The sequence below is a fragment of the Salminus brasiliensis genome, chromosome 19 (assembly GCF_030463535.1).
Source record: "Salminus brasiliensis chromosome 19, fSalBra1.hap2, whole genome shotgun sequence".
NCBI classification, from domain to species: Eukaryota; Metazoa; Chordata; class Actinopteri; order Characiformes; family Bryconidae; genus Salminus; species Salminus brasiliensis.
In genome coordinates this window covers 4,936,285-4,963,932 of record NC_132896.1, presented here as the reverse complement: position 1 = coordinate 4,963,932, position 27,648 = coordinate 4,936,285, and the positions used below count along the sequence as shown (strand labels likewise).

The following is a 27,648-nucleotide window of genomic DNA, read 5'->3' as shown; positions in this document are numbered from 1 at the left end:
GTCCACAAGCTGCTTCTGGATCTCTCAGCTGGTCAACAAATGCATGTGTACAGCTGAGAATAAGTGCAGCGGAGTAAAAGTGAATTACACTCCCCAACTGTAGGGGGAGCTCAGGAGAAAAACAGTAATGACCAATACCAATTCTCGCATAATGCTGCTTTAATGTTCCAATAATATTATAAGCACAAAAAGACAGCAGATCAGATATGTCAGTTAGGCTCTTTAGGACTAAAGTCAGTTACAGGATTTGCTCTGCATTAAAGCTCTGATAAACCAAGCCTACAGATCCTGAACCATAACAGTAAGAGAAGAAAGGTTGTTTATTACAAACCCTCTGTTTGGATCCACTCTGTAGCTCCTCTAGACTGGTAGAGAGCATCCTCGGAGTTGACCTGCAGGGAGACAAGGATCAAAACCAGCATTCAGGAACAAGAAAGATCAGCCTTTAATAGAGCAACAGCAGAAGAGCCCACCTGATCACAGTTATAGCCCTAAGCTCTACTGGGTTTACAGCTATAACTGTAATCAGATACTACGCTACTGAGCAACATTTGGATGTGTCTGAGCATGCCAAATTAATCACACACTGGCCTCAAACCATGCTGAGTTGTTCAGCAGTATCTAATAGACTGGCTTATGTGGTTTCGGACACTGTAAGACTCACTGTCATTATAAACAGCTGAAAACTGTTTATAACGTGTTGCAGCATCTCGATGCCTGAACCTTTAGTCCGTGTTTATGGAGAACAGTGAGTCATACACAGTCAGAAACCCAGTAAATAGGTCCATTAGCATTTACTGGAAACTTCTACATGGCTTACACACATAAAAATAACCCTTATACTTGCCATTGTCCATTGTGAAAGCTTGTGTCACTGGGGCACACCATAGAATTCTCCATGGAGATCCCCATACTGCGACAGCTGGGATACAGAGAAGATAAAGGAAGCAAGAAGGAAGAACAAAAGAAAGAAAGTAGGCATGAATTTCTGGGTAAACTCGGGGTCAATGGTCAGGACACAGAGCAGTGAAGGAGGTGCAGGGGAATGTGTGTGTTTTCAGGCATGCTTCAGCCCTCGTCTCTTGAGACAGGCCTGGTCACAGCTGCTTCTCTGTGTGTGTGTGTGTGTGTGTGTGTGTGTGTGTATAAGTGTATGTATGTATAAGTGTTTTCATACTTTGTTAGACAACCAGAGAAAAACAGAGCTAATCTAAAAGAGCTAGAAAACATGGTTTTAACAAAATATACGTATAAACACAGTCATTTCAGAATATTATGACCACCTCCCGAATAGTGGGAACAACCTCTCTTTGCCTTGGAAGACACTAATGAGGCTTGGTGGCATGGATGGCATTATAGAGGTAAGCTGCTCCACAGTGGTGTGTCAACTACTCAGTACCACCCGCTGGAGTCATCGTTCCTCTCTGGTATTAGTGGGTCATGGGGCACAAGAAATGCTACCACCCTTTGTCTATTGACACAGTCATGTCAGAATATTATGATCGCCCCTGGTTTAGGATGAAATTGGCCCGGGACGTCCCAGATGCAATCGTTATGGGCAAAGGACGCAAACCTAATACAGCCCATGCCATAACGTCTTGTAAGTGTCAAACAAGCCAAAGGTGGTTATTCCCACTATTACGTAGATGGTCATAATAGCATATTGTGGTTGTTGGCTGTAAAAGCTCACTGGGTGTCTGGTAAGCAGGTGATAGAATCTCTATTGTTTTAAAGTAACAAGGCCACCATCTGTCTGTTCCTGTTCCCCATACAATTCCATATGTAATAATGTGTGTTAAAATACAATTCCATATGTAATAATGTGTGTTAAAATACAATTCCATATGTAATAATGTGTGTTAAAACGTAAAACATGAAAATGAAATTAATTTATTCATAGAATATTTATATGCCTGAAAAGTTCCCTGACAGTTTGTAATGACTATGTATGTAAATGTATGTATAGTATATATGTTATGGTATGGCCAGCCATACATGCTAATGCTATAACAGTGCCTTCATCATGTTTAACAGATAATGTGGTATGCTTCAGAATCAGACCATTTTTTATTAATGAGGGAACATGCAACTGTCCAATTACTAAAAACGTTTCCTAATGGAAATGGATGTAATTCCCTAAAATAAATCTACACTTCAATCATACCTTGCCTGCTTGCTATCAGATCCATTAACATGGTCTAGAGAGGTAAATTTACAAAAATGGGTCCTAACACTGTACAACAGCATGTGTGCTTTATGCTTACTTGGACTCCAGGTCTTTTTGCAGGCATCCTGGAGGCAGTATAAGTGGAGAGGATCCTCGAGGTGTCGACATCTGTGGAGAACCAAAAACAAACATGTAAAAAACAATCTACTGTAGAACTTCTTGAAATCTAAAACTCTGCACAATTAAGCCTGAAAACCTAATTCTTCTTCATTTTGTGTCTATAGAGGGTATGCATCACCTTCCTGCTGGAACACGCCCCCTTTAGGCGGACTGAGTGGCAAAAAAGTGTTTATTAGGGAAAACAGCCAAACCGGGACTGAAACAAGCGACTATCTGCTCATGTTAAAGTCAGCTGGATTTGACAGCGATCCATCCAAATGATCAGAGGACCAATGGTCCATGGGTATCTTTGTGTAGCCAGGAACATCCAGCTAACTGAGGCTCAAATCACACCTGTTTAGAGGATAAAACCTCATATCTAATACAGATTCAAGTAAATGATCTTAGGAGTGTTTTCCACTGGCTTGAATGACTGGCTCATCCAGGTTTGCTATCTTTCTCTTACTTGAACTTGGCATGTCGCTAAATCCGCAACTACAGTGGGCTTAGTTTTCTTCCCACCTATTTTCAGAGTGTGACTTCACCACACCATGAGCTCCCACACATTTTGGTGCCTGGATTCCAGTTGTTTCTGTGAATTGCAGTAATCCATTAGCTTTCATCAGTCTGTAAAAGGAGAGCTCTGAATTCCTGCCGAATCTGTTTATAGAGTCAAACGCACAACAGCTCGTTCCTGTTTTTGTGTTTTAGCAGCATTCACAATGAACGCCAACGCTACCACTCAGTGTATCTTTTTGTGTCCATTCAGTGGGCGTGGCTACAGGGACTCCCACCATTTGTGATGCCACGTGCATACCCTCTATTCAGTGATGTCACTGGATAGAAGTGATTACAGTCACAACACACTGGTTCACAGGTAACAGTGTGAAGGCCTTTGTGGAAACCAGTTATCAGGTCTGAGCAGAAGGAGAGAAAGGGTGGACACAGACCTGCAGGTCAGACCGGACGATGTCAGAATGGGCTTTATGTGTCAGCGATCGCAGTCTCAGGGACCCACAAAGGTCCTCTTCACTACTGGCACACAACAAACGATCACCACACACTGTAAAAACAGAGACAGAGAGATTTATTATTTCATAACCCCTATTGTGTGATACATATAATATCACCAGGCTCTTGCCAATACAAATCCCTAATAGTTTATGGGTCATAGTATATAATAAAGACAACAGTACAGTCAAAATGTAGGCTTCCCCACTGCAGTTTTTACTGTTTTTAGCCACGTTCATAGATATCCACATGACTGTGTATAGTAGAGTATAGAGAGATGACAGTAACTTACACTCAGAGAGATCATAGGTAAGTGGCTTTAAGTGCACTACTTTCAAAGACAGCGAGAAGAGTGTGTATTTCACTCAGACTGAGAGAAGAGTGTATATTTCACAGACTGAGAGAAGAGTGTGTTTTTACTCAGACTGAGAGAGGAGTGTGTATTTCACTCAGACTGAGAGAAGAGTGTGTATTTACTCAGACTGAGAGAAGAGTGTGTGTTACACTCAGACTGAGAGAAGAGAGTGTTTTTACACAGACTGAGAGAAGAGAGTGTTTTTACTCAGACTGAGAAAAGAGTGTGTTTTTACACAGACTGAGAGAAGAGTGTGTGTTACACTCAGACTGAGAGAAGACTGTGTTTTTACACAGACTGAGAGAAGTGTGTGTTTTTACTCAGACTGAGAGAAGAGTGTGTGTTTTTACTCAGACTGAGAGAAGAGTGTATATTTCACTCAGACTGAGAGAAGAGAGTGTTTTTACACAGACTGAGAGAAGAGTGTGTTTTTACTCAGACTGAGAAAAGAGTGTGTTTTTACACAGACTGAGAGAAGAGTGTGTGTTACACTCAGACTGAGAGAAGACTGTGTTTTTACACAGACTGAGAGAAGAGTGTGTGTTTTTACTCAGACTGAGAGAAGAGTGTATATTTCACTCAGACTGAGAGAAGAGTGTGTTTTTACTCAGACTGAGAGAAGAGTGTATATTTCACTCAGAAGAGTGTGTTTTTACGCAGACTGAGAGAAGAGTGTGTTTTTTACTCAGACTGAGAGAAGAGTGTGTATTTTACTCAGAGAAAGACAGTGGGTGTCTACTGCAAATGGATAGTAGCCTTAAATGTGGGCTGAGTGATTTGAGTGTTACCCTGAGAGAGGACCATCATGTCTTTGGACTTTTTGTACTGGGCCAACAGAGCTGTGAGCTCCTCTATATGACGATCCTGTGAGTAACAGAAACAGAAACACACTGGTTTACTATAAGGCTTATGTATAAAGGCGCAGAACCCCCCCCCCCCCCCCCCACATACAAATGGACAGGACTACCATAATTTCCTTTAAATGCTAATTTAATTGCCTCAAAAGACCACAGATTTAAATGGAATTTTCTTAGTTCAAATCAGACCATTTATCTAACATCTAAAGTAAATAATGCCACAGCTTTCCATTTTTTCCCCTGTATACACACCATAACTATTCATGACCAACTGACAAACAAAACAACAACAACAGTCAATACTGCTTTCCTTTGCTTGTACCTTTTCATCGTTGGCTGCTAGCAGTGACTCCATCCCGATTTTCATCCTCTGCAGTTCTAGATCTAGAACACACACACACAAACACAACTCAGGGTTTACACTCTTTCATTCCTATAGGCTAGGACAGACCAGACTGGTGTGGTGAACATTTCCAAAGTTTAAAATGCCAGAAGTTCAGTTCATCATTTCTGTCAGATCATGAATGCATGTTACACATGCATGTTATGCACATAAATGTTATGCAATAAATACACTGTCCTGTTCACAGGTCTGTCACGGCCTGGCATAGTCATATACGAAACCTCCATTGAATATGCCACATGATCGGTGAGGTATCAGGGGTTACATGGGTCAGAATTAGATGTTTGTGGACACCCCTTTAAACGCATTCAGCTACTGTACATTGCGACCCAGTGCTGACACTCATGTGCAAATGCACGCACACACAGCTTGTCTAGCCCCTTCTTCCCTGGACAGTAGAGACACTGTTGCTTTCCATCAAAAGCAGGTTAAGTTATTTTGAATCCCATAGATTTAGGAAGAAACCATAACTAAGTAAGTGTCCCAATATTTTTGTCCATATTGTGAGTTTGATCTATTTTGACAGTCTAAAAACAACCAATAAGTCTTAAAATAGGCAGCTTTGGGGTTGCCTAGTGGTTGCTAGGCTGCTGCTAAGCAGTTGCTCTGGTATCTTAGGTTGTTGCCATAGTGTATCCAGTGGTTGCTGTGGTACCCAATGTGGTCGTTTGGGTGTTTTAGTGTCCAAACCTTTCCTAAGGGAAATTCTGGATTCTGAATAATTAATGGATTAATCACCAAAATAATGGTTTATAGGTGGATTACTAGATTACTAATGAACTTAAATGAAATGAATCATAATTAAATTACGAATTAATTAATAGCGACCCCCCCAGGCCTCCCTGTTTAATTCTTCTCTTTTGACATAATTTTCACAAAGCAGTTTAACGTGTCATGGTGTCAGTATGCATCTCAGTTCACCAGGAGCTGTACTGGTGATAAGCCAACATGTAGTGAGCAGCGCCCAGCGCAAATGTACATTAGTAGATTACAGAGTGGAACAATAGCACACACAGCTATGAGAAAGCAATGAGTGGATGTGTGTGTGTGCTGCAGGGAGTGACAATGTGGATGAATCAGACTTCCCACACACACACACACACACACAAGCGCCAGCATACACACAGCTGTTGATGAGATGGGTGTGACAAGTCTGACAGTGTGCCAGTGTGAATTAAGCATCGCAGCAGCGGGACACCAAGATGCACATCTGAAGCGTTTGTCAGACGTTTGCTTACATTTGTCTTTCAGCTTCCTCCTGTACACCTCCTCTACAACAGGGGGCGACAAAGAGCAGAGGGAAAGAGACGCCACAGAAGCCACAAAAAGAGAAAGGCACAGGTTAATGACCGGCCCTGCCACACCTCCTTCCACCCGTGCTGCAGCTACGGTGCACAAGGTGGAGTGATTCTTTGAAACTGGTGCCATTTACGCCTGCAACTTTCAATTTTTTTCATATCAGTCTTGTATATATCACCAGTAAATGTTATTTTGATCAGAAATCAAATTGTTTTTGATAATATATTTGTCAAATAATAATAATAATAATAATAATATTTATTTCAAATAAACTGTGCGTCCCTCAGTGTGACTTACCACTCTGTTACACTAACTTGTTTTGTCTATAAATAAAGAACTGTTGCTTTAAATGACATCAAAAAAAAGGAAGTGATGTCATGTGAGTCTTTGGAGTAAAGTTCTGATGCTCTTTTACAGTAGCTTCGTTCCAAAAGCCTAAGCTGCAGCCGAGGTAGGCAGCATTTCTCGGCCGCTACGTCATAAAAGGCTGGTCGAAAGTGAAAGACCCTTCGTATGCGGCTCAGAAATGCAGCCTTATGTTCAGTGTGATTTGGAGGGAGCAACTGATGTGTCCTTCCCGGCCCTTGATTACCACAGAAAAGAAAAAAAAATACAGTACATTGAGAAGTGGCGGAGTTCTTTTAAAAATGTTCGTTTATATAATTATAATTAATTTCTGTGGAGTTTAACGCCACAACTGCAAGCAGCGGGACCTGTCTGGTGACATCACTGTTCCCTTTGTGTGACCAATAAGAAGAAGTTTTCATAGGACAGTCCTACAGAGGAACCGCCAGGCCTTGGCTTTGGAACATAGCTATTGTTCATTTGTTGCTTGTTAACGTAAGTTCAACCCAACCACCCCGTCACGCAAAACAGTTTTAATGAAGAACTGTGGCTATTTGAAAACAACATTTACCACCCTGTCACGTTTTATTGTAAATATGGCTCCCGTGTCTAAATAAAAGGATCATATTAATAAGGATTTAGACAGGACAAGATAAGACAACAAGACAAGACACCCATATTCACATTATTTGTGTTGGATACATATGGAATTTGGCCTCCGCCTTCAACCCATCCGTGTAGTGTGCACACACACACACACACTAGTGATCAAAAACACACAGTGGACAGTGAGCACACATGCTCGGAGCAGTGGACAGCCATCACTGAGGTGCCCGGGGAGCAAAGAGGGTAAAGGGCCTTGCTCAAGGGCCCAACAGTGGCAGCTTGCCGAGCCCGGGTATCGAACCCACAACCCTGTCATCAATAGCCCGGATTTATGCCTGAGGTGGGAAAATATGTTTTTTGGAGGGTACACATATCTTTTATGTTGTTGATTTCATAAATTTCTAAATTGCATCATGGGAATAGCACCGATTTTGTGGAATGACATGGTTAAACTTAAAGGATCAAGCTGTACAATAGTGTTTCTAATAAAACGGCCAGTCAGTATACACTGTAAAAAAAATAAGCATTTTTTGAGTTAACTCAACTTAGTTTAGTCAAAGGTTCTCCTAACTCACATTTCTATACTTCTGCATCTCAGTTTGGTCAACAGTACTGGGTTGAGCCTCAAACTCTTTAGTAAATGAGCTGCAGCTGAAACAGCTGATTAAATACTGTATAAGATGTTTAGTCTGTGGCTCCTCCCTCTCCACCTGTTTACAGATTATCCCATATGCAGGTTAGGACTCTACTAGGACTACTCTCAAACTCCTGACTATGGAGGGCTGTCATTGATGTTGAAGGGATTTAAAATCATGATCTCCTGAGACTCTCGAAAAGCAGGCAGTTAGACAGTTGCACCACTTTAGAGCTGTGGTGTTGTGTCATTTTTTTAACAGCTCTAGACCGGCCTTATGGTCTAACTGCTGATCATTAAGCGTGAGGAGATCATAAGAGGAGATCACAAATCCCAGCAAGGGCTCAGCGTCTGGGGACATCATATAATAGGTGGATGTAGATGGGAATAAACAGTAAACAAACTAAGGGGCCGGAGCCACAGACTATACATCACAAAACTACTCTGTAATCAGTTACTTTATCATTTTAAGCTGGGCTGAATTTACATATTTTACAGCAGTGTTTAGTCCTGGAGTGAAGTTACCTCTATCCATGCTGTCATTACTGATGTTTCCTCTGGACAGGAGTTGGCTCTGAAGACTCTCAATTTCAGCATCTTTTGAGGCCAGAAGCTGCTGAAGCTCAGAGATTTCAGCCTGAAAGACATTTAAGATGATTAGCACACAAACCGTCCAAGGCCAGAATCTCAGAACATCTCAAACAGCAACAGTCCACTGGGGTCAGAGGGGAGGAGGTACGGAGGAGAACGACACTTGGGCATACATCAATGCCTTCATGTGGCATTGGTGACTACATCGGGATCTAACACATCAGGACAGATCTGACATGTCTAAGAGGAACACAGGACACTGACGCTGGACAAAACGGCTCCACACTGGTTAGTCACATGTTCAAATGATGAGAGGGCATCCATGCGTGCTGTTCTTGGATCAGTTTCCTGTAGCACGGTGCTGTCCTTCACTGCTCACCGCAGACCAGAAAGTGCTCTCATTGCGCTGCTATCATTCCCAAAAAGGGAGGTGGGGAGATGACGTCACGGTAGAGCAGAGCTGATTTGGGTCCAAGCTTTCGCTGACAAAGACACAACTAACCAGGCTAATCAAACTGTGAACAAAGACTTCAAGAAGAAAAGGACAAATGTAGAAGAGCTGACCAAGCAGTAACTGTCCTACAGCACGAACAAGAGCTTGGATCTGCTCTGAATGAGACTGAGCTCCTCCACCGCTGAGAAGCTGGAATGGGAATGCTTGCTTGGTATGTAATTTACACAGTACTCCCAATGACACCAAATGTAGTCAATCAACCTGAAGTTTCTTTAGTTTGGCACTGCAGCTATGATGCTAACATCGCTAACAAATAATGGCTTTAAACACAAATGAGAAAGAAAGCACCTCAAACCCAGCCAACATGCTCATGTGGGGCTCACAGTAGTGGAACGTGGGCTGGGTGGGTTCCCGTTGGGCATTGCTCTGAATGGGTTTGTACTTGTGCTGTTACTGGGACCCAGTTGGAGCCAACCATTATAACCTGCTCTAATCTCACAAGGGTCCCTTTTAGGCCCAATGAGAAGCAAATGAGCCAGGTGGACCCTATCCTAGCTAGCATGTCCAAGTTGGGCCTGTATGGGTAGCCCAACTGGGTAGCAGATAGGTTTGTCCTCAGGTTCCATGTTGGCCCAACATATGGATACCAACCTGGGACACGGTGGGGTTAAACATGACCCCCATCTGGGTTGTACACTGCACATAGGGTCTAGATGACACCCATGTCAGATTAAGTGGGTTGTTATGATTGAGTCCCAGTAAGAACACTTGTATAAACCCACTCAGAGCCCATGCCCACAGAGAACCCACATTGCCTGTGATCCACCCATTTGAGCCCCATAAGAGCATGTTGGCTGGGGTGTTAAACCCTCCCCGGTCCCATCACTGACCCTGGTGGGACCTTGGTGGGACCTTGGTGGGCATCCACATGTTGGACCAACATGGAACCCATTGACATAACTTTCTGGTTCCCAGTTGGGCTACCCATACAGGCCCTACATGGGCATGTTAGCTAGGAATTTACCTCAGATTGAGGTGTCTTGGTACAATCTTGATATAATATGTGGGAAACACTCAGACCTCAGCTTTAGTATGGGTTTTGTGGGTTAACCCAATACTGATTTTAGGATGCTAAACCCTTCAGTAATCAATAGTTAATATAATTCTATATGAACATTATAAGTTTTAGTTAAGCAATGCTTTACTGACTGATAGGACTGTAAGTTCTTTTCCTCAACTCAAATAATCAGCAGAAAGCCAAAGTCCTAAATAGTACTGGGTGTGGTGTTACCCAGAGTGACCCAGACTGCATTGGACTGCATAATTGTGTCAGGTTTTGTCTTATGGTCAAAAGTGAAGCTCTGGCCAAACAGGTCATCACTTATGCATACACAGAAATGACCACGGCTCATCAACATTGGGTCAATATTATCAGCCTACTGATACATCAGCCAGGCCCTACTTTAACTATGCTGTGACTCTTTGTTGAGCTGCTGGGGAGCAATGGGGTCTGAAAGGGGAGGAGCGAGAGCCTATTGCTGTGAAACGTTCAAGTCTTCTTCTCTGGCCCGATCCACTATGCAATATTTTAAGAGAAGTCCCCTCACACACACACACACACACACACACACACACACACACACACATAATCACACACACAACTGCTCTGCTGGAACAAGCTCTGTCACTGTGCTTGAACCCCAGGTTGAAGCCTTTAACACTGAGTCCCCTGAGGCCAAAAGTAAACACACATACACACACACACACACACACACACACACACACACACACACACACACTCACTTTCTTTCTCCAGTGATGAACATGAAAGAGAAACCCACTGCTGGATGCAGGGGTGTATGCGGATGCCGCCACAGTGCTGGCTTTAAATAAGAGAGAGCCACTGGAGCACAAACAGCCGCCCATCATTAGCTTCTGCCCAGCCAACAGCACCGGCTAATCGTGCACTGTCCCTGCTAATCAACATCAAAGAATGCTGCTTTGCCCTTCTCTACCTCTCCCTATACACACACACACACACACACACACTGAGCAGTGGTGCATCTATTTCAAGAAACTGACCATCATCATACATGAACATGGTTGTGTGGTTCTCAACATAAGGAATGCTTAACACTGGACCACACACACACACACACACACACACACACACACACACACACACACACATTACTACCACTAGATATCAAGCAAACTAGACCACTGTCCCCAAAAAGCCCTAAACTGAACGTAACCTTATAGAAGTAAAGAAAAGGCAGAGGATGAACACGACATGGAGATACAACACAAACAAGAACAGGAGGAGGAGCAGGAGGAGCTGAGGGAAGAGCATAAGAACAGAAGGAGAGGACGGCCTCAAGGTTGCAACCACCTAAAACTACGGCCTCAGATACACTACTTGGTTAAAAGTTTGTGGACACTCTTTCTACATTGTAGGTTTTTGTCTGTTTCAGCCATGACCACTGACGGAAGAATCTCAGCAGGCACAGGATATCAACTTGATGTCAGAAAGATATTAGACTCTAACTCTGGACAGAAGATACATTTTAGTTGAAAATTAAAAATTGGGTGGACATCAAAAACCAATGCTGATTAGTCTTTAAGTTCCAACGTTGGACAAACGTTGAATTTAGGTTGAAAATAAAAGCCAGATATTGATCAAAAATCAATGTTGGGTTGACATCAAGCTGTAACATCGGACAAATGTTACATTTTAGTTGCAAACAAATGTCAGATATAAGTAAAAAAAACATCTCTGGGTTAATGTCAAGCTCCAACGCTGGACAGACTTTGAATTTTTGATTGACTATAAGTTGGATATCGGTTAGAAAAAGCTATATCTGGGTTGAGGTCCAGCTCCAACATTGGACAGATGTTGAATTTTAGTTGAAATATATAGAGATATCGATCAAAAACCAATGTTTGATTGACGTCAAGCTGTAACATTTGGACAAACATTGAATTTTAGTTTAAAATAAAAGCCAGATATTGATAAAAAAAACAAAAAAAACAATGTTGGGTTGGCATCAAGCTGTAACATCGGACAAACTTTGAATTTAGGTTGAAAGTAAATGTCAGATATCAGTAAAAAAAAAACATCCCTGCTCCAACATTGGACAGACTTTTTTTTTTAGCTGACAATAAGTTGGATATCAGTTGAAAAAAGTCTCATCTGGGTTAAGGTCCTGCTCTGTGAACTTCAGTTTGAAATAGAAGTCAGATATTATTTAAAAACTGACATTGGGTTGACATCAAGCTCCAACACTGGACAGATGTTACATTTTGGCTGGACATATAAGGCAATATTGGATTTACCCCAAAGTCCAACGTTTAATAGAAGTTTGGATTTTGGTTGGGTTTTTCACCAACAAAACATCAATCTACTGTTGGAATGTTGGAAGGTGAGTGGACGTTAAGATTACGATGTTAACTAGACGTTATGTTTTGGTCAGCATATCTCACATTTAAAAGCTGATATTCTACATCGTTATGACGTCAGAATGAGACGTTTAGAAGATGTTCTGACCTTGAGTTTTAGTGACCTGATGACCCCACTTAAATTCAACCAGATATCAACGTCTATGGACATTGTTGGTCAGCTGGGATTTCTAGCATCAATAAACCCCAAACTGTGTGGTGCAACTTCCCCCCAGTCCGGTCCTTCATCTTATGCTCCTCGGTGGGGACGGTTAGAGGCTGAGGAAGAGGAGTAAGCACCTGAGCGGTCCGCCAGCGCTCCTCACAGCGCTGCTTCTCAACCTGAGTGTGCTCAACCATGAGCTTCAGGCTGGACAGCTTGGTCATGAGCGACTGGTAACACACATGGAGAGAGTAAGAGATAGAGAGCTGGAGGGAGAGAAAGAGACCAAGACAGAGAGTGAGAGAGGGAGAGAAAAAGAAAGAGGGCGATAGAAAGTGTGTGTGAGAGAGAGAAAGAGAAAGAGAGAGAGCGAGAGAGAGATAAGGACAGAATGAAATAAGAGCAGGGGGGTAGAGAGAAACAGAGAGAGAGAGAGAGAGAGAGAGAGAGAGAGAGAGAGAGAGAGAGAGAGAGAGACCAAGGGGTAGAGAGTAAAAAAAAAAAGAGAGTGAGGGATAGAGAAAAGAGAGTAGGAAAGATAAGGAGAGAGAAATGAGAGAGAGAGAAAGAGCAATGGGCGAGGGAGAGAAAAAAGGACAGCAGGAGAGAAATGGAAGGGTAGGGAGGTGAGAGTGAGGTGGGGAAAGAGAGAAGTAGGGACAAAAGGGGGGAAAAGAGAGAGAGAGAGAGAAAAGAAGAGATAGAGTCTACCCCCAGGGGAGAGAGAGAGATAAGGGGAGAGAAAAAAATGAAGTGATGGAGAACCCAAGGACAAGGAAAAGAGAGAGAGAGAGACCAAGGAGGGGAAAACGAGAGAGAAAGGGATAAAGGGAAAGAGAGAGAGAGAGAAAGAGAGAGAGAGAGAGAAATAGAGAGAGAGAGAGAGAGGGAGAGGGTGATAAATAAAGAAATAGTGAGAAAGAGGACGATGGAAAGCTCGAGGGAATGAGAGTAAGATACTGAAAATTCCAGAAAAAAAAAGCAGAGCGAGAGAGAGAGAGAGAGCGAGTGAGCGAGCGAGAGAGAAGAGAACGAGTGAGCTTGAGAAGCAGAAGGAGGAGGAGTAAGCTGACAGAAGGCAGCGGATTCTGCCCCCCGAATCTCGAGGAGGCAGAGCACGAGCAGCATGTGTGAAACGCCAAACAAGTTAAAGAGGTGGGAGCTACTGGTTTAAAGTAATCACTTAAGAGGCTTTGGTACCTCCAGCTCGCAGCGGTGATTAAACCGAGGCGTCGGAGAAGAGCTTTATTAGTTTATGCTGGAGTTAAGAAGAAGAGGGTCCGGAGGTTCGGCAGCGATCTGTCAGCAAAGGCTGGGGTCGGGGGAGGGTGCCAGAGAAAGACTGACGTTACCTTGGTGGCCTTCAGCTTTCTCTCATACTGAGACTTCTCGTTCTCCAGCTCGTCCACTTTGGTCTTCAACAACCGCAGCTCCTGCTGGAGAACCTGCTGACGGCAAAACACAGAGGAAACCCATCATCAGACATCTGCAGCAGCGTGGCAGAGGTCAGAAAGCACTTCATGGCTTGCGTCAATGGGAAACTGCTGACAGTCAGACTGGACAGTTGATTGGTCATCATAGAGCACTACCACCTTAGGAGTCAAGAGACACTTCCACCAAGGCCCATATAAACCCATGTCTTTTTTTCCTACAACGGCATGAAATGAACATCAGAACATCACAGAGGTTACAGAAGCAAATCCAATGGGAGGGGTGGAAATTTCAGGAGAGTCCCCCTTGAGCCCACACCACACCGTGCATTTAGTGCAGGAAGTCCCGAATCCCTGGAAAAACCTTTCAACAGTTAGTGACGTCAGTAGTCAGGTTCTGTAGCACAGGCTCAGGCTCAGGCTCAAGCTCAGGCTCCTCCACCATAACCAACCCATCTAACAGCAGCTGTCCATCAAACCACAGCTGATTTGACCATCTACTTTATTAGACACACCTAGCTTGTCCACTCACCGGCCACTCTATGAGCTCCACCTACCTTATTATACAGTAGGTCCACTATACAGGTGTACTATGACCGAATGTAGCCCATCTACCCCACTGAGTAGCACCAATATGACAAAAAAAATTGTCTCTGGGGTCAAAAACTGACCAATGATGCAGGCTTTGAGGATCACACCACTGCAAAAAATATGAATATGAGCTTATTCATCACTCACAGAACCCTTTACAGCACCTTATTAGCTTCATTGTGTTTACTAAATCATTTTTGGTCGTTACTGAATCATATATGGACAATACTGAATCATTTATAGTGATTACTGGATCATTTATAGACATTACTGAAGCCTTTATAGACGTTACTGAATCATTTATAATGATTATTGGATCATTTATAGACGTTACTGAATCATTTATAGACATTACTGAAGCCTTTATAGACGTTACTGAATCATTTATAGACATTACTGAATCATTTATAGACATTACTGAATCATTTATAATGATTATTGGATCATTTATAGACATTACTGAATCATTTATAATGATTATTGGATCATTTATAGACATTACTGAAGCATTTATAGGTGTTACTGAACTTATTGAAATTATTGCAATCACTGGATCATTCATCGTTATTGAATCATTTGTCGATGTGTACGGAATTATTATTATATATGTATTTATATATATATATATATATATATATATATACACATATATATACACATACATATATATCATTTTTAGTGAATCATTTAACATTGCTTTAAGAGTGATGAGGGCAGAGAGCGCCATCTACCCACCCCGAGAGAGCATGGCCAATTGTGCTCTCCCGGACTCTGGCTGCTGATGGCAAAGTGCCATGGCCACAGAGGCAGGGCAACAGACCGCTGGACCACTCGGTGCCCCAGTTCACTATGTAATGTTGACCAAACTGAGATGCAGCAGTGAAAAATATGAGTTAAGAGAATATTTGACTAAATTTGGCAGATTTTACTGATGATTTCTCTGGTCAATATTATAATTTTTTTTACAGTTTTCTTCATCAACAGATGGGCTACAGTCTCCCAAGTGTACACCAGCAACGTAGGGTTTCCGATAAAGTGGCCACTGAGTGTACACAACATATACAAGCTACTCAAACCGCTCACATGCATGCCAGTGGAGGTCACTAGAGGAGCGTAAACCATCACGAGAGTCAACCACCTCCACACACCACTCAACACCCACTGAGTTAGTTAGTGACAGGTCCATCATGCAGGAATGCCTAGAAACCAGTCAAGTGTTTCTGTGCTGGACAAACGAAGAGTGTGAGGACACACACAGCAGACACTCTCGCAACCCAGACAAATCCCCCATGGCAGCAACGGGACACGTGTGCTCGGGACACCCTGTGAGAAGAGCCTGTTAATGTTAGTGCTGGGGTCCTGCTGGGGATGGGAGAAGAGTGGTTATGTTTTGGGGGTGAGTGTGTGCACAGAGAGAGAGAGAGAGAGAGAGAGAGAGAGAGAGAGAGTCGTGCAGCGAGCTCCACGGCAGAAGAGAAGCCGGCCTACGTTCTCTCCCCCGGCTCTACAGCGGCAGCTGCAGTCCTCGGCGTCTGACGAGCCCAAGCCCACGTCGGGGCTGCGGTCGCGCTCCTGCCGGGACGCCCCGTCTCCCTGAGCCTCGAGGGCCCGCTGCTCCTGGATGCGTGTGGTGATCTCCTGCTGGAACTTACGCATCTGCTCCTGCAGCTCGCTAATTACGTTAACCACACACTGACACACACACACATATACACACACACACACACACAAAAACAAGAAAAAGAAACCAAGAGGAGGAAGACGATGAGGATGAGGAAGAAACATGAAAGGGAGGACAGCATGGATGTGGGGTAGATTCAGTGATAGCTGTATGTGCAAATGTTTTAGCCACCTGTGAAACACACTGCCCACATATTTAACACACATAATCACAGTCACGCAAAAACCTCATATCTCCAAAAAATACTTTCAATAGAAGTCAATGTAGAAAGATTACCAGGCCACTTTGGATCATTTCTACTGGTCCATTTATCATGAAATTACAATATTATGACCACCCTTGGTTTGGAATTCACTCCAAGATGCCATGTGATGACAGGGTTTGCTGCGCATCTAAATAAGCGAGTGAGTATAAGCAGCAGAGTGCAAAACGATCATCATGGACGAAGGACACGATGTGATGTCCAAAAGGGCATTAATATAGGGTACCGGGCAAAGGGGGGTAGCATCTCACAAACCGCTAACTTTTTATCACTAAATGATACTTTTTGCTAGGTAATACACACACACAGGCACACGCACACACACACACACACACACACACACACACACTGCATTTAAATGTACAGATGTGTGTTTTGTTTTTTTTTCATCTTATTTTGTTACGGGGTGGTATGGCTTTACAATTTTGAAAATCCACTCAAATCCAATCGAATCTTGACCTCAGTAACGGCCCCATTGCACTTAAAAAATAAAAGACACACTGCGGATGAACAGAGCGGATGTGTGTGAGGCCCACTAACAGCTCTGTGAGCACTCGCTGTGTTTTTCAAGGCATTTCATAAGTGTACGGCTTCAGAATTTCGGAAGGGTATCTCATTAGTCGCAAATCCACTCATGGTTGGCTTCACTCCTAAACTGCTGTCAACAAGACATCTGAGCGAGGCTCCTACATTTCAACCCTTTACAGCCCTAAAGAACCGCCTCCCGCTTCTAAACGGCAGAGGAGATATTAAGTGGACGGATTGGCACCGTCGCAACCCAGTGTTTGTCGGGTAAATAACATACTGACCTACTTTTTGAGTTACAGCACTTGTGAGGGCAGCAGCCGATCTGCATGACAATTACACACTTCAGAAGATACGAGCTTAGCGCCGAGGATGCTAATGCCCAGTTTGGTTTTCCCACTTAACGTCTCACATGCCGGACAGAGCATGTGACTGAGTGATGCCTCGGTGTCGAAGGCCCTGGGAGAACACGTTTGGACCCCCAAGCAGAGGAAGTTTCATTCGATATGTCCTGTTGATGTTAAGGCTGATGATAAGGTCCACGTTCCACACCTATATTTAGGTCCCACACTACTTAGGAGACATGTCTGCGGTGAAAGTGTGTGTGCCTGTGGTATGTACCAAGAGGGGGGCACTTGCAGCTGTTGCAGCGTGTGGGGATGGTGTTTGTTAATGTAACACATGCAAGGCGGGTTCGGTTACCACGGCGCCGAGATTGTATACGGCTGCTCTATAGATGGTACAGATTTATGGCCCAGAACGCCTGACCTCTAAGGATAACATCAGCGGTTGGTAATTGTTTCTAGTCATTTCTAAGCCATTTCTGGACTTTTGCCAAGATTCTTAACGTGATCGTTAGAAAGAAAAATGCTCAGATTTTCACTTTGAGATCCTAGTAGCATGTTAGCACTAAGCTAACAGCATATACACCAGTAAAACACCAGTGGCTGAATCCCACCTGCTACTCCTACACACTGATACTACAGGCTATTTTATTGGAGTAACAGAGCCTCTACTGTACAGGCAAGACGGTTTTCTGCTAGTTTTTGGAGAAGCATTGCTGTGAGGATTTTATTGCATTCAACACGGTGAGGTCAGGATTCTGGACGATCACCACCCCACCTCGCCCACAACTACCCAACTCATTCCAAAAGTATTGGATGGAGCACCAACCATCATTCCAGAGAACACAGTTCTTCCACTGCTCAATGCTGGGGGGGCTTTATACCCCTCTAGCCCACTCCTGGCATTAGGTTGATGTTTGTCTGCTCCAGAGAGTCCCTATTCTATTGGCAGGACCTCTCTAGACAATAGACAAGCTATAACCGCAACTTAAGTAAATGCATTCATTAGAAGAGGTGTCCACAAACTTTTGGACATATGGTGTATCCACACTGTCCCCACTGGTTAAAGCAGCTGAGAGGATCAGTGCTGAGTGTTTGTGCGTGGCATCATCTCTCATCCGCCGCTCTGTCTGTCACACACGCTTTTGTGTCTCCAGCAATTTCCGGCCTCCCTTATCACTCCACATCGGCCTTTCAGAGCCGTAGCACTTGTGAAATGTGCGAATGTGTGTTTATTTTTAAAAAATGCAGTTTATTTAAGCACACCGCAGCGTCTGAGTCACTGCCACAGAGTGGAAGGCGGTTTTTCCATATACGCTACATGTACTTTGGTCAGAGGCCTATTAGTGTGAGGCCTATCTCCGCTATAATAAAACTGGGTAAGGCCAACTATTTATGATATAATATCATTTCTGGAGGAGCGTGTAGTGATTTAATGACAGTGGGTGGTAGGGCTGAACTGTGGCTAGTGCAATTAGCCGCAACTCAGCCTGCTCATGAATTGGACAGGAAATGGAGGCCTTACTATCAGAAAACTTCCGCTTACAACCAGTATGATTAACACTTACCACACCCATGCAAAGGCTACAGCTCAAATCTAAGGGCAAGTCCATCTAGACCATGAATGTACATGCATGTTCATGTTAGGTGGTATAGGCAAAATCAAGTTTAAAGAAGCATTCTAGCTTAGAATCAGCTTTTAAAATGCATGCTGTACCCCAAATCTTTACTGGTTTGGCAGAAGTCATGATTTTACTGTCTTTTGGTGTTTTTTATTCCTCGCACACTACAATACCCAGGATGAATAACACCTATATGTCATACAACTACTAGAAAAATGTAATTCTGACTGCTAGCATAGCTGCTTATGTAGAAACTAATGAATACGCATGTGAAAGTCGGTGTCCTAGCGGTAACACTAGCATAATTCTGCTAAGAAAACACTCAGAATCTAACTAAATGCAGTTGTAGTGTATCAAAAGCTCCTCCCACCATCAGGATGCATCATCAGATAGAAGTTTTTATTGTTTCTGGTTTCAGCAAAGTAACCAAAGTAACAACCAACGGCTACAGTAGACCTAAATACACTGTCAGGCATGGGCTAGAGGGGTATAAAGCCCAGCATTGAGCTGTGGAGCAGTGGAAGAACTGTGTTCTCTGGAATGAGAGTTAGTGCTCCATCAAGTACCTCTGGCATGAGTTGGGGAGTTGGGGATGATGGTGGGGTGGTGATCATCCTCATCCTGACCTCACTATCACTCTTGTTGTTGAATGCAATCAAATCCTCACAGCTATGCTATCCTCCAAAATCTAGCAGAAAGCCTTCTTCCCTGGACAGTAGAGACAGTAACTCCAACAAAAGGAGGATAAACCCTTCATTTCAGAAGAAACAATGAATGTGCAGGTGTCCCAAAACTTTTGTCCATAAAGTGTGTCCATGGTTTTGCTAGATTGTGTTTTTCTATTTCACAATACAAGCAACAACATCACTGAGGACTAATGTTAGTAAAGAAGAAGAGCAGATTAAACATCATAAATGCTTCACAGCTCTAACAGTTAGCACTCCTTTACGACCGGAATTCTCCAGATACAGGGCCGTTGTGGGGTCGTGACCAAAGCACTGGCCTGCAGTGGTCTGCAGAGAACACACTCTTTGTGGGAGATGTTTATTTAGTGGCCACCTAAGCTGAGGTCAGACATTTCTTTGAGGAGTTTTATGGAGCCCTTCTGAAGCTCTTTAAGAAACTGTTTGATCTCTCTGCACCGGGAGTCCGTCGAACCCCTGAAGGCGACTCTGTGGGGGTGGAAAGGCCAGAAATGTAGATGGCTAGAATTCCAAAGCTCCAGACAAGCGCTGTCATTTCGACCTAGTGATGTTTCAATTAGCTGTAGACTCGCTCACATTCTGAAGCCGTGTACGCTGTGTTTCTTATTATTTATTAACTTCTTCAAAATGTAGGTTTATGATTGATCGATCTGTTAATCTTAACACTTATTATTCAGTAACTACAACAAAGATTAATATGAAAATAATAAGTAAGTTACAGTAGAAAAGGAAATGATTCAATCCCATTGCATTTTTTGGTTTATTAGTACAATGTACCAACTTTCACAATACAACTTTTAATGATGACTGCTGTCTCAGAATGAATTCATTATTTCATGACAAGCGTCTTTAGTACTTAGTAGAGCTCCCTTCTGCTGTTCTGACCTCCTGCAAATATGATGCATAGCCAGACCCAAGCTTCTGGCAGCGTTCCTGTGGAAATTAGCCCATTTCTCATGCGCAGTGGCCTCCAGTTCACTATCCAGTGGCCACTTCAGAATCTTCCAGGACTTCTTTTGCAATCAAGCCTTGGGGGACTTGCTTGAGAGGTATGCACTGGTTTGTTGGGAGGTCCAGTGATGCCTTAGCTTTAGCTTCCTCACAGAGAGCATGTTGCATAGCCAGACACCAGCTTCTGGTAGCTTTCTTGAGGATCCTTCAGCCATTCCACATGGGTTTTTTTCCCATTCTAATATTCTTGGGTTTGCTGCTGCAACCACCTTCCTCAAACTTCACCAAAGATGTTCTATGGGGTTCATATCTTTTGGAGGTATGCTTGGGCTCACTGGCATGTTGGAAGGTCCAATGATGTCCAAGCTTTAGTTTCCTTACAGAGGATTCTCTTAGGATTTCTTGAAACTTGGTTGAATCCATCTTGCTCTCAATCTCCTGCAAGTTTCCAGTGCCAGAGGAAGCACAGCATCCCGAAAGCATCACCAATCCACCGCCATACTTCACTGTAGGCATTGTATGCTTCATTATTCCCCATACAGATCTACCGCTGATCCATAGGACCATGTTTCAGTTTCAGTTCTCCACTGAACAGAATCCCAAGCTTCTGTTTAGCGATAAAGCTAAAGAGGAACAGGAAGAAGGGAGTTGCAGCAGCAAACCAAAGAACTGGAGGCCACTGGAGGTCACTGCCCATGAGGAATGGGCTAAGTTCCTCAGGAACGCTGCCAGGCTGGTGTCTGGCTATGCATCATGGTTGCAGCAGGTCAGAACAGCAGAAGGGGGCTCTACTAAGTACTAAAGACGATGGCCATGAAGGGGTTGAGTAATTCTGAGACTGCAGTCATTAAAAGTGGCATTTTATGTTGAATTTGGAGAATGCGCTGGTTATATTAGCTGTTTTTAGCTAAATGGGTCTCCTTTGATTGGTTTATTGCAAACAGCTGAAACACTCTGAAAAATAAAGGTGCCACAAATAGTTCTCTGGCAGATGGAAGCCATGGAAGAACCCCTTTTGGTTCCATAAAGACCAATGTCCATAAAAATGATTTTAATAGGTTAAAGAACCTTTGTATTTCATATACGTCTGTATTACAAGCATTGGGTTCTTAAAGAAACCCAAAAGTGGTTATTCCATGTCCTCTCTCAAAGATCCCTTTGTAGCACCTTTATTTTAAGCATCTAGGGTCAACACTGGATTAAGCTGTGTCTTAGACTAAACTGCAACGCCAATGATGTTGGCATGGGGAAGCTGCACAGGCCCAAAGATTCAACCCATTCCTTGTGAATGCCATCACAGAACTTGCTCTGGACCAAATGGACACCGTATTTTTTCTTTTCTCAAGGCGTCAGAGCAGCAAACTCCTTAAACTCACAAACAGAGCAATTCAGCACCAGCGTTATGGAGGAATAGTGGTCTACAAGAAAAAAGGGCAGTAAATAACCACAGCTGCTGATGAACCAGGCCAGACGGGCCTTAAATGGAGTGGGAGAAAAGAGAGAGAGAGTGTGTGCCTTGTGGCCGAGTCTGAGGCTGAATTACACAGTATGAAAAAAACACCAACATGCTGAAAAACCATGGACATCTAAACAAAACCTGAACTTACAGAGGGACAGAGTGACAGAGGGACAGAGTGACAGAGGGACGGAGTGACAGAGGGACGGAGGGACAGAGGGACGGAGGGACAGACTGATGGTTATATGGTGCTGTAATGACAGAGGGGAACATGGACAATGTGTTACATTCAGAGAGGCACATTGATAGGGGAACAGGGTGGTAGTAAGGTAGAGTGGTAGAGTTACAGAGTAACAGGGTGGTAGAGGAGTAGAATGGTAGAGTTACAGTGTAACAGGGTGGTAGAGGAGTAGAATGGTAGAGTGACAGTGTAACAGGGTGGTAGAGGAGTAGAGTGGTAGAGTGACAGTGTAAAAGGGTGGTAGAGTTACAGTGTAACAGGGTGGTAGAGGGACAGTGTAACAGGGTGGTAGAGGAGTAGAGTGGTAGAGTTACAGTGTAACAGGGTGGTAGAGTTACACTGTAACAGGGTGGTAGAGGAGTAGAATGGTAGAGTGACAGTGTAACAGGGTGGTAGAGGAGTAGAGTGGTAGAGTGACAGTGTAAAAGGGTGGTAGAGTTACAGTGTAACAGGGTGGTAGAGGAGTAGAATGGTAGAGTGACAGTGTAACAGGGTGGTAGAGGAGTAGAGTGGTAGAGTTACAGTGTAACAGGGTGGTAGAGGAGTAGAGTGGTAGAGTGACAGTGTAAAAGGGTGGTAGAGTTACAGTGTAACAGGGTGGTAGAGGAGTAGAGTGGTAGAGTGATAGTGTAAAAGGGTGGTAGAGTTACAGTGTAACAGGGTGGTAGAGGAGTAGAATGGTAGAGTGACAGTGTAACAGGGTGGTAGAGTAGAGTGGTAGTGTTACAGTGTAACAGGGTGGTAGAGGAGTAGCGTGGTAGAGTTACAGTGTAACAGGGTGGTAGAGGGGTAGAATGGTAGAGTGACAGTGTAACAGGGTGGTAGAGGAGTAGAGTGGTAGAGTGACAGTGTAACAGGGTGGTAGAGGAGTAGCGTGGTAGAGTTACAGTGTAACAGGGTGGTAGAGGAGTAGAATGGTAGAGTGACAGTGTAACAGGGTGGTAGAGGAGTAGAGTGGTAGAGTTACAGTGTAACAGGGTGGTAGAGGAGTAGAGTGGTAGAGTGACAGTGTAAAAGGGTGGTAGAGTTACAGTGTAACAGGGTGGTAGAGGAGTAGAGTGGTAGTGTTACAGTGTAACAGGGTGGTAGAGGAGTAGAGTGGTAGAGTGATAGTGTAAAAGGGTGGTAGAGTTACAGTGTAACAGGGTGGTAGAGGAGTAGAATGGTAGAGTGACAGTGTAACAGGGTGGTAGAGTAGAGTGGTAGTGTTACAGTGTAACAGGGTGGTAGAGGAGTAGCGTGGTAGAGTTACAGTGTAACAGGGTGGTAGAGGAGTAGAGTTACAGTGTAACAGGGTGGTAGAGGAATAGAGTTACAGTGTAACAGGGTGGTAGAGGAGTAGAGTGGTAGAGTGACAGTGTAACAGGGTGGTAGAGGGGTAGAGTGACAGTGTAACAGGGTGGTAGAGGGGTAGAGTTACAGTGTAACAGGGTGGTAGAAGAGTAGAGTGGTAGAGTGACAGTGTAACAGGGTGGTAGAGTTACAGTGTAACAGGGTGGTAGAGGGGTAGAGTTACAGTGTAACAGGGTGGTAGAAGAGTAGAGTGGTAGAGTGACAGTGTAACAGGGTGGTAGAGTTACAGTGTAACAGGGTGGTAGAGGAGTAGAGTTACAGTGTAACAGGGTGGTAGAAGAGTAGAGTGGTAGAGTTACAGTGTAACAGGGTGGTAGAGTTACAGTGTAACAGGGTGGTAGAGGAGTAGAGTGGTAGAGTTACAGTGTAACAGGGTGGTAGAAGAGTAGAGTGGTAGAGTGACAGTGTAACAGGGTGGTAGAGTTACAGTGTAACAGGGTGGTAGAGTTACAGTGTAACAGGGTGGTAGAGGGGTAGAGAGACAGTGTAACAGGGTGGTAGAGTTACAGTGTAACAGGGTGGTAGAGGAATAGAGTTACAGTGTAACAGGGTGGTAGAGTTACAGTGTAACAGGGTGGTAGAGGAATAGAGTTACAGTGTAACAGGGTGGTAGAGTTACAGTGTAACAGGGTGGTAGAAGAGTAGAGTGGTAGAGTGACAGTGTAACAGGGTGGTAGAGTTACAGTGTAACAGGGTGGTAGAGGAATAGAGTTACAGTGTAACAGGGTGGTAGAGTTACAGTGTAACAGGGTGGTAGAGGAATAGAGTTACAGTGTAACAGGGTGGTAGAGGGGTAGAGTGTAACAGGGTGGTAGAGGAGTACCTCCGCTTTGTGCTGCTTGTCGTCTCCGTCTGTGTGTCCGTGTTCCTCCTCCATACTGACCAGCTTCAGCTTCAGATACGAAACTTCATCCATCAGATCCAGCTTCTGCGTCTCCAGTGAAGTGCGGCTCAGGAGCTCCTACACCACACACACACACACACACACACACAGACACACACACATACACACACACAAATACACAAGCGTGAGCACCCATAAACACACATACACACGCAGACACACACACTCACACACTTGTATACAGTATCGGCTGGCCAGCGCAGTGAGTTTACTGCTGCTCTACTGGGCAATGACTTCTCCACTGCCTGGATCACAGCCAAGCACCGCTAAATATATGCACGCAAAGAGCGCTATTTTTACTTCCTCTGTCTGTCCAACATGTTGCATGTGTGTGTGTGTGTGTGTGTGTGTGTGTGTGTGTGTGAGAAAGAAAGGAAGAGAGTTAGGGGGACATGGTCTTTCTCTGCATTCCTCTCCCTATAAGCTAAATTCAGAGCACTGTGAGACTCCAGCTGAGGAGAGAGGACGAACTCTCAACTGCCATGAATCTTACCTCTTACATCCTTCTAAACACACACACACACACACACACACACACACAAAACCTTGAGGAAGTTCCTTCTTCCAGAAATGGAGGCGGATCTATTCCTTAAATCACTCTTATTGTTGTGATGTTGTCTTACTGCTGGCTGCTCTTCTTTTGCATGTCTATTGGAGATATCCACACCATTCCAGTTCCAGGCCGTTCAGTCTGGGGGGGCATGTGTACAGTTTCAGCGTAGCAACTGAATGGGAGGCAAAAGCTCCCTTCTTATGTGCATTATATACAGTAGTAACACCCAACCAACCACACAGAATACCACAACAACCACCTGGCAATCCCCTGCAGCCATCTGCGACTATATACCAACCACCTAGCAACCCCCTAGTAACCACTAAGCAACTCCAAAGCAACTACCTAGCAACACTACAGCAGCCACCTAGTAACCACTTAGCAACACCATAGCAACCACCTAGCACCCATGCAGCAACCCTATACAGCAAACATATGGCATGCTGTAGCAACCACTTGGAATACCATTAGTAAAACCTATTAGTACAAACACTAGTTTCAGTCTAATGACCATGTAGCAACACCACAGCAACCACCTAGTAACCACTTAGCAAAACCATAGCAACCACCTAGCAACTATGCAGCAACCCTATATAGCAAACACAGGGCATGCTTTAGCGACCACCATTAGTAAAAACACTGGTTTCAGTCTAATGACCATGTAGCAATACCACAGTAACCACCTAGTAACCACTTAGCAACACCGCAGTAACCACTTAGCAACACCGCAGTAACCACTTAGCAGCAACCCTATATAGCAAACACATGACATGCTATAGCAATCACCATTACTAAAACCACTAGATTCAGCCTAGTGACCATGTAGCAACACCACAGCAACTGGCTGGAAACTAGCAACCGGACCTTGCCCCACCAATCAAGCCCTGCTTGAACAGATGTTTGATCTCAGTGAGGTTGTCTTGGATAAACAGTGGTTAAATAAAAAATACTAAATATATAAATAATAAAAATAGGACCTGATCTAACTTCAGATAAATAAATGTCTGTCAGCATCTTTTTTAATAGATAAATTTGTTTATCAAATTTGTTTATCAAAAGCGCCAGGTCCCCAGCTTCGCTGCACCAGCTAACAGACGCCTGTCCCGGCCAGCGTCACAGATGGAGAGAGCGCCATCTACCCTCCCGGAGAGAGAACGGACAGTTGTGCTCTCTGGGACTCTGGCTGCTGATGACAAAGTGGTATGGCTCGGGATTCGGACTCGCGACCCCCCTTTTATTATGATTTTCTTGTAGATTTTTTTTCTTAGTATTATTTTTAGTTTTTTCTTTGGTCAGGGATATTTGGGATAGCATATTTATGCGATACAGTGGTAATTACATTGTTACATGCACCGCTGCCTATCTTGCTCCTGTAAAAATCTATCTTGGTGAAGTGTTTCTATATAAAATAAAATAAAATAAAAAATAACAGAACCTAAACTTACACCCAAATACACACTAATACACACACTCTATACTATACATTACTATACATGGTAACAGCCGTCCTGTCATATATGTCAACCCTCAGCCACCGCTTTTATATTTCACAACCCCTAGTTTCCATTCCAAGGAAAAAAAAAAGACACTTCTGCTTTCTTCAACTCGTCTAAAAATGAATCTGCAAAATCCCCACAGGCGTAACCAGAAGCCCCGTCACTCTTAATCACAACAAAAAAGCTGACCGAAGACTAAGTCCACAACGAGCGTGAGATCAGAGCTACACCAGCAGAACAAAATCCAGCCTAATCGCCCGCGACACCGGAGGCCCGACAGCGAGCGGCTGGTGATCCGTTATTCAACACTTCTACACTCCAGAGCCGGCTGTTACTTCAAAAGGAGGGAGGGGGCGAAACAGCTTTGAACTTATCGAGGGGGGCATCACAGTTTAGCTTATCGCAGATCTACAGGCTGTGTGTACACAATCTCAGGCATACCACTCCGCACCGCATGATACGCCCCAAACGCAAAGTTCAGCAGAGTGGATTTCTGAATTCCTACACTGCAGGGGGCCTGTTACTCAGCCATTCATCTTAATGTGTATTATCCAGTAGCTACCGAATGCCACCTGGAGTTTAAGGGGTTAGGTAAGAGATAATTAAAGTAATTCCACAGAATCGCGAATGGTGGGAAGCATATATTCAGAGCGGCGTAAACAGTACAGGAAAATACAGGCTGCAGCGAGCGCAGTGTGGGGAAAACATGAAACCAGAATTAAGGAACTGATGATTGCAGAGTTACACAACTGAGTCTCGGTCACTGCTGCTCTACACATTACACCAAAACAGCACTGCTGGAGAGGTCAGTGTGTCTAAGACTGTAATTTGACAAATAGGAGACTGTGTTGGGTACAAATTTGAGCAGGAGGAAACACTGGATGTTATCAAAGTCTATTAAAGTCCATCAGACCTGAAAGCAGAGAGAGAAAGAATGAGAGAGAGAGAGAGAATGAGAGAAAGAGAAAAAATGAGAGAGAGAGACAGAGAGAGAGAGAATAAGAGAGAGAGAGAGAGAGAGAGAGAGAGAGAGAGAGAATAAGAGAGAGAGAA

General features: G+C 43.9%; 1 protein-coding gene across 11 annotated transcripts in view; it reads right to left on the bottom strand.

The window, feature by feature from the left end:
• ppfibp2b (PPFIA binding protein 2b) overlaps positions 1-27,648 on the bottom strand; it is a 76,951-nt gene that overhangs the window by 18,774 nt on the left and 30,529 nt on the right. For 5 of the 11 annotated variants that reach the window (XM_072663339.1, XM_072663329.1, XM_072663332.1 and 2 more), the window contains 11 exons: positions 24,466-24,603; positions 15,992-16,195; positions 13,835-13,930; positions 8,362-8,473; positions 6,191-6,223; positions 4,872-4,933; positions 4,481-4,556; positions 3,277-3,389; positions 2,265-2,335; positions 848-922; positions 332-392 (listed from right to left, as the gene is read on the bottom strand). In XM_072663339.1, the coding sequence (XP_072519440.1) occupies positions 332-392; positions 848-922; positions 2,265-2,335; positions 3,277-3,389; positions 4,481-4,556; positions 4,872-4,933; positions 6,191-6,223; positions 8,362-8,473; positions 13,835-13,930; positions 15,992-16,195; positions 24,466-24,603 (1,041 nt within the window). The remainder of the gene's footprint in view (positions 1-331; positions 393-847; positions 923-2,264; positions 2,336-3,276; positions 3,390-4,480; positions 4,557-4,871; positions 4,934-6,190; positions 6,224-8,361; positions 8,474-13,834; positions 13,931-15,991; positions 16,196-24,465; positions 24,604-27,648) is intronic. The other 6 variants (XM_072663330.1, XM_072663331.1, XM_072663333.1 and 3 more) reach the window with 6 other exon arrangements.